This window comes from Leuresthes tenuis, unplaced genomic scaffold, assembly GCF_036924035.1.
Source record: "Leuresthes tenuis unplaced genomic scaffold, fLeuTen1.0.hap1 SCAF_15, whole genome shotgun sequence".
NCBI lineage: Eukaryota > Metazoa > Chordata > Actinopteri > Atheriniformes > Atherinopsidae > Leuresthes > Leuresthes tenuis.
The window spans coordinates 20,117,223-20,125,010 of NW_027325369.1; the positions used below are offsets into that span (position 1 = coordinate 20,117,223).

Here is a 7,788-nt window from a genome sequence, read left to right on the forward strand (position 1 = left end):
GGTGCTATCTTAATTGCTTCCCATGAATAATTTCAGTCCCCTAATTTGGCGATAATGACAGTGGCTGCTGCTTTTGTATTTATTTATCCAAACATTAATTGACAGGACTGACATTAGCCAGGGCGGTTATTGCGCATTTGATTGCGCACAAGGGAGCAAAGAAAATTACAGTAATTATCATTCTGATATGGATTATGAATATGCATTCTCACACTTAATGTCTTTGTCAGCAGTTTAGTAACAACAAGGCACTCTGCCATGACAACAGCACTTTAGCTCATCCCCATCTTTGTGTCTCTAAACTCAATCCAACCAGTGCGAGTGGAGAACAGATGACATGCCATGTCTAAGGGATTAAACTGCCCCATTTTAACATTTCAACACCTGGGCGTACGGTTCGGTGAACTGTTGTCACGTTCACTCGGCCTGTAAAGGTGGCTTAGCCTGTTGGAGTTAGTATATGTCCTGGTATCTGGAATGCATCTGAAAATGTCTCTTTTCTCAGGCGGAGGGTGAGGACAATTTGAAGAAGATGCAGCTGATGGAGCTTGCTATTCTCAATGGGACATATAGAGACAACAACATCAAAACATGTAAGTAAACTGCAATTAAAAGACATCCATGACTCACACATCATACTTCTAATCTTTACATTACTTACAGTCTTTAATTGTATTAAAAAATCTAATCTATTAAACCACTGTTAGTTTTTGTTGTCTTACCCAGATCTTGTTTATCATGTTACCTCCATATCGTCATTATATCTGTGACCACTAGCTCTCTAAGGTTGTCTTCCAACCATGAGTAGGACTGCTTCTATTCCATTCTCCATATTTCCTTCCTCTGAACATCCCTCCATCCGCCCTCCACCCTGCAGCCCAGATGCATTTGCTCTGTATTACTTGCTCTAAACTTTCAGCACATGCTGTATTCCACCTGCTCAGTTCTGCATGCCAGTCACTAGATCACACATAATGAGCCCCTTTCAGACATGCTCTGTTTCCCATTACTCTGGTGACAACTTAACACACAGGTGTCATGTGTGAATTACCTCATGGTGCTTTTCTGTAACATTTTGAGACAGAAATCTTAATAGGTTGGAACTAGTAACATGTACATATAAAATCAAACATGGCACAAATGTCACCCGCCACAGTCACATTGAAAGACAGGCCTGTACAGCAGTGGTGGATTAACTTTACGTATGACTCGATAAGGACTGTTAAATTATGTTACACTTCTTGCACAGTCCAGTCTCGCACTAATCGCATTTTTTGTGCACACACAATGGCTTCTTCCATCACTTTTACAGGCATGTCTGAATGAAGCTGTGAGGAAGATTAATGGAAAAGTAAACGATGGGTGAATAACTGAATGCCATCACGTTAACAGACTGATGAAGCCATCGATGCTACATATCTCATGTGTGAAACGGGCTATATCTGCTCCAGAATTTGTGCATGTCCTGTCTGGTTTCTGATTGTGGTGTTATCATTCAAAATGTACTCTAAACCCAATCCTTAGATGGATTTTTCTGTGCACTTTGGCTCAAATCTATAGAAGCAAAGTTAACGTGATCCATTCCAGTGTTGAATTTTTTTATTTAAGATGTGTTCAAGTGGTTGTCATGACGATCTCGGCCACCACCTGACTGCAGTCACGCTGGCCCTTGATTTGAGTGTGGCACAGCTCACAGCACTCGCTAATGCATAATCTCCTGAATAAATGTTTGGTTTTCACATCCAACAGAAATTGACCGCTGACTGTGTTAAAGATCAATATTTCTTTAAATCATTAACAACTCAAAAGTTTAATATGTTACTACACTAACCTTCGTATGACAAGTTCAAAATTCAATTGTGCAAACTGCCTCCTGCGATATGCAGTCAACAGCTCTGTTAATGTTGGCATGTGCGTCATTGACCTCACCTGTGCTATTTCCATTAGATGAATGTATAGTTGCTGTGGTGATTGGTACGCTTCAATTGCATTGGGATGACAGCTGTATTATGTGCTTTTTGTGTTTTGGTATGTGGGTTTTTACAATTTTCTTTTGCTATGTTGATTTTATTTTTGCAACAGATAGTCGCTTTTGTGGATCCCCACCATGATCATTGCATGGACTAATTTTCCCTTTTGCTCCTCTCTCCTCCTCTCTTCTCCTCCTCCTCTCTCCTCCTCTCCTTTCTTTTCCTCCTTTGTATTTTCCCCCTTCGCTGTTCATCTGTGAAAATGATCAACAACACTACACTTTGTTTCTTGTCCTTTCTCTTTCTCTCTACACCTGTCCTTTGCTCTCTTGCTTATGGCAGCCACCCTTGCGTTCTCTCTTGCAGCGGCGGCAGCTGCCGCTCAGGGCCCCCGCCTCATAGCGGCCCCTACTGGTCAGGTGTTGCCTCATCAGGCACTCCGACCCCCAACACAAGCTGGGGCCCCCATAATGAACCTCATCCGGCCTTCTCAGATGGCTGCCATGCTGCCCAATGGCACCCCCACCCTGGTGCCTCCCTCACCGGAAGCTGGGCTAATCTACACCACCCCTTACGAGTACCCTTACACCTTGGCACCCACCTCCCTGCTGGAGTACCCCATCGAGCACAGTGGGGTTCTAGGTAAGAGAGCCTGGGGAAGCATAGGTGCAGCAGGTACAGCGGCCAACTTTAGCCAGCCTGGACAGGAGGGCGGCTTGTTTTACCCCGGAGCTGGGGTGCTGGACGCGGCTTCCATGAGCCACAGTCAGGACTTGTTGAAAGGTAAATATGTTGTGTCCACCTGAGGATCAAAACAAACAAACTCACAGGGTGGATGTGCTCGTGAAGCTCTTGGTGATGGGATGACCAGCAGTGTGGCTTATATGGACACCACAGTTTATATTGAAAGCCGAAAGGGGGGCAAAATTTAGCTTGTGAGGGCTAGGCTGTTAAAAGTCTCTTTGTTCTCTTGACTAAGGTTATTTCACTGTTTCAGTTACACTCTCACCAAATGAATGCGCTCTCAGGTCTACAGTGCCTCTTTTCTGTAATGTTTATGGGAATACTTGCCTCAATGTAAACTGAGGCAGACTGGCAGACACGCACTCAAACAAGCAGCCTGCCCTCTTACCCTTTCATGCACTGGCCTAGAGGCATATTCAGTCTAGCGGCAGATCCCCTAGGATTTCTGCAGCTTTTGAAATCATTTCTCTGTGCCGTTCTCTGCAGGCAGGCCTTGATGCCTCCAGATAGTCCCTCTCTCACTCCCACTGGGGATGTTCATTAAATTCCCACAGCCTTCCCGCTTTTCGTCCTCTTTCCTTCTCTCCATTGTCTTAGCTTCACCCCTCTTGAACTCGAGGCCTCTGTGCTTATACCCAACATTCCTCTTCGTTTCTGTCAGTATAGTTCAGTATGAAGGTCCGTACATCAACACATCTGCTACCAAAGAGACAACTGTACATAGTGGAAAAAATAGCCTGTAATGTGCACCACGTGTTGTTCTTAGGCTGTTATCAAAAGTATAGCTTTTTCCCTGCTGAAACAGAAGAGGCTTTGCCACTTTGTGTCCAGCTTAATGTCTGACACCGTACTCCTTTGATGTTTACCATGGCATCATGTGGCAGCAGCAGACACAAGTGTGATTTTAGCTGACCTGTGTATCTGAGGTGCCTCTGGGAGGCATGTGTAGAACAGACAGGGCCAGCTGACTGGCTTTTCTCTCTTTAACTTGCAGGGTTACACCAGCTTAGTGCATTTTATTTACTCACACTATCGATTGGTGCCTTCAGCAACATGGGGCCCTGTGGAACACACTGACTCTCATACTCGCACACTTTTGTGAACTTGGCTCGGCAGCACGCGCTACTGTATCCAGGCACTGTCTACTTCTGAGTGTGAGATAATGGTAGGCCATCTGCTGCTTCAGAATAGTTTCGGTAGTTGCATAGTCATCAGCCTAGATCCACTCTTCTCAATGCCAGGACAGGTTCTCTCACAAGGCCCCTCTTCTTCTGGTGATTCTTAATTCCTACACATCACATTTTTGTAAGACTTAAACATACTGTGACACACACACACACACACACACACTGTTTTTTTTGTCATGTATATGAAGCCGTGTCAACCAGTGCAGTGCAGTGTAGAAAGAAATCAGTTGTGACAAATTTAGGAGGGAAATGACAGCCTCTGCCATCAGTGAGCAGATTGACCTGGAGAGAAATGGCGAAAGCGGGAAAGAGAAAATGAAGGAAAGAGGGAGAGGCAGGTGGTGTCTGCCACTATTCAATTACCATCAGAGCTGTATTGGATTTCCCCACCTTTCAAAATAAAGAGACAAATTTCTCTCAGTTCCCCTGTGGGATCCCACAGGAAGAATCACATTATTTTTCTAGACAGCCCAGAAGCCCATTCCCTTTACCTGCCCCCTTTTCAGAGAGTCCCCGTATAACTGAGCACTGTGGAATTTTAGTACTTAAGTTATGCATTTTTAAAGTACCAAGCAAATCTCCAAAAAGATGTATTATTTTTTTCTACTCCTTTTTTCTACATGTAAGAAGAGAAAAGAAAAAGACTTGTGGTGTGTATATGTACTATAATCTGTATTACGTTTTGTGTATTGTTGTATAATCCAAGCATTATAAATCATAATGGTTAAAATGTGAATGTTGTTACTGTAAAAGATGACTGTTTCTCCCCTCCTCGAAGTGAATGGTTTCTAACCTTGTGGACCTGTTACAATCTAGGTGCAATGGCTACTAAAGTGAGACGGCATGACACGCGGGTCCATCCTTACCAAAGGATTGTGACCGCTGACAGAGGTCAGTTTAGTCTCTTAGCTACACTTTGCTATTGACTGATGCATTTCAATGATTATTATGCCTACTATGCCTCAATGCCTTAGTTGGGAAATTGTATATTGTCTGTATTGTATTATTTGTTTTCCTTTTCCCTCACCACCTTTCCTACCCAATACACCCACACACCAGCTAAATGGTTGACTGTGGTATGCACATTTTGTTTACATTTAGTACTTAACATATACAGTTTGTGCAGACTGTGTATATGTCAAAGCTCAGGCAAAAGTGATCTTAAGAGGTTTGCAGTTCACGCAGCTGTGAAGCCAGGACAGGTAAATAATTTGCAGGCAGTGTTTGAGGTGTATAATGACATTCCTCTGATGTGAGATTAGAGCCTAAAAATGGGGCAGGCTTGTTCCCATACATGATTTATCTCCTGGGCTCATAAGGAGCAAAGACAAAGGAGAAGCCTTTCTATACTGTATCTGAGAGACAGCAGGCAGAAGACAAGCAGCCATGCTGCTACCAGGCACCATTTCACCATAGAAGTCAAATTGATTTGGGATTTTTATTTTTCTACGGAGGATAGACACGCACAGACATTAGCTGAGGTAGCTTGCATTCTCACCAGTGTATTGCAAATATATTGAAATGAAGCTAAATACATTTTTTTTAATATTTCAGTTGTACATGAGGTACTGTCATTTTATATTTGAGCATTTTATATCAAATGTATTTATGGTTTTGTGTATATTTATATTATATAAAAATATACTGCTAAATAAAGAGAAAGAATCAGAAAGTATTGATTCATCTATTCATTGCACATTTAACACTAGTCACAGTTATCCTTCATATAACTTTAGTTACTTTTACCACTACTCACACTGTTTGTAACTTGCACTCCAACTTTAAAGACACTAAAACACTAGAGTTTTGCTTAGTTTGTTTTCTTTATTTGATTTATTTTGTTTGTTCGACCTCTCTTTGCTTCTGAGTTTTTGGTTTTTTCGGGGGCAATGTGCTGCTTTAATGAAACCACCAAGCTAGCTGATTCAGGGTGGGGCTTTAGCAGTTTGGGATCATGACGTGACAACGTCATGATTCTAATGAGATTAGCCGGGTTCATCACGTAGCGGCAGAGGGATTGGGAGCAGGGTGGTGGGGGGGGGCACATGAGAGATTGCATTCATTTTATTGTTAAAATGATGTCATTCCAGTCTCTTCTTGCTGACACTAATATCCTTTCTATCTTTTTTTTTTCTGTTTGTTTTGTTTTTGTTTCTAACCACCTAGCCGCCACCGGCAACTAACACATGACCTTCTGACCTCTGAACTCTTCACCCAATGACGAGCCGCCCCAAGCCTGCCTGCTGATCAGTTAACTGGTAATTGCCTTTTGCTAGCCTCTCGGACGCAAGTGAGAGAGAGAGAGCGAGAGAGAGAGAGAGAGGCGCCTGCCCGTACAGTTACCCTAACACGTTCTGACAAAAAAAAAAGAAAAAAAAAAGTAGAAACCAACGCAGAATCTTCACTGAAACACACAACAAAACCCCAACAAAGTTGTGTATTATTCATTTTTTTTCTCCCTCTGTTCATTGAGTTCAATTCCCATTCTTTCTCTTTCTTTTTCTTCATGAATCATGTGCTGGGTGGATGTGTTTGTGGTTTTACTCCTAAATCTGCACTGAATTATATAGCAATAAAGACGCCCCCAGCCCCCCGAATCCCCGACTTGCTCTGATTTGGTGACCTCACTTTGTTTTAGTCCAAGTTCAACATCAACAGTGTGTGACGCAGACCATTTGGTTTCAGAGTGATGACATCACCCTCAAAACGCCCAAACCCCACCCCGCTCAAAGCATATTTGTAAGAGCCCCTATTGGCTCCCACCCCCGTTCAAACACCCACCTACTGTGAGAGAAAAAGAACCAGAAGGAAGGAGAACATGCGCTCATATTAACTTGTTTAATTTCTGTCATTTTTCACATGTATTTTAGTTGTTGAGCTCTACGTTGTAATTATGAGCTGACACATTCTGGGTGTGCCCCTCTAAACAGCTTTCTGTCTGTTTTTTTTTATTTTTACAAAGCATGGCTGAAATGATTGCAGAAGGAGCTTTTTATGATTTATGTGTTTGTTTTTTTTCTTCTGTCTTGATTTAATGCTTTTCTTTTGAGTCATTTTCTCCACTTGATTTAGTTTATTTTTTATTTTTCCTTTTATTTCTGTTCATATTTGACTAATGACCTTTGCTTAAGTAGACGAGCTAAAACGAAGCAGATGGTTATCTCCAGAAATCAAAATCTCATGTTGAGGCAGGCTGCAGAAACTTAAAGTTACGGAAGGCAAGGTGGGAAGGTCAATACTTGGGTTGATGGGTCTGTGTGCGCGTTTGTGTGTGTGTGTGTGTGTGTGTGTTTAACTAAAAACTACAATGAAAGTAGGGTGTGCTGAGGCTTTGGGGACATTGGGGCAGTGCTTATAAGCTACTGACCATTGCTACACCCCCATCCACACTACATCCACTATACAGTGCCTGATGTATTCAGAAGAATATCTCAATGAGTTTAGCTGAGCTGTGATCACAAAGACGCAAAAAAAAAAAAGGAAAAAAAAGTATTGTGTGCATATTTAGCCAAAGGGTTTTCCAGTGAAATATATATCTGCAGTTATGCATCTGTCTCACAGAGGGCTCTCTTTGTGATTTTGGAGTTTGGAAGGGTGTGAACTTTTTGGTGCGGACAGCCAGTCAGATGTTTTTGTTTTTTTTGTTTTTCTGGGCTGAACACAGGCAATTAACACTAAATTAACACGCTACTCAATTACAGCGCATTGCTATGGGGTTAGGACACTTTGAAGATCTGTACATAAAGGATTTTTTCATGAGACCCGGCTTCTATATTGAGTTGTTTCATGAGTTACGTTGAGAAGCAAGCATTTATATCTTTTTTGTTTCTTTTTTTTTTTTTTTTCTTTTTACTTTTTCATCTCAAAGTCTGATCATTTATTTTTAT

General features: G+C 42.0%; 1 protein-coding gene across 9 annotated transcripts in view; it reads left to right on the forward strand.

Moving 5' to 3' along the window:
* qkia (QKI, KH domain containing, RNA binding a) overlaps positions 1-6,288 on the forward strand; it is a 61,110-nt gene extending 54,822 nt beyond the window's left edge. Inside the window, exons 5-9 of one of the 9 annotated variants that reach the window (XR_011907686.1) lie at positions 506-593; positions 2,313-2,753; positions 4,529-4,551; positions 4,718-4,792; positions 6,068-6,288. Coding sequence is in view for 8 of the 9 variants with exons in the window: in XM_072365221.1 (XP_072221322.1) it covers positions 506-593; positions 2,313-2,753; positions 4,718-4,827 (639 nt within the window). In the remaining variant the exon portion in view is untranslated. Of the gene's footprint in view, positions 1-505; positions 594-2,312; positions 2,754-4,528; positions 5,574-6,067 lie in introns of those variants that run through there. The other 8 variants (XM_072365225.1, XM_072365223.1, XM_072365227.1 and 5 more) reach the window with 8 other exon arrangements.
* The last annotated feature ends 1,500 nt before the right edge of the window (positions 6,289-7,788 follow it).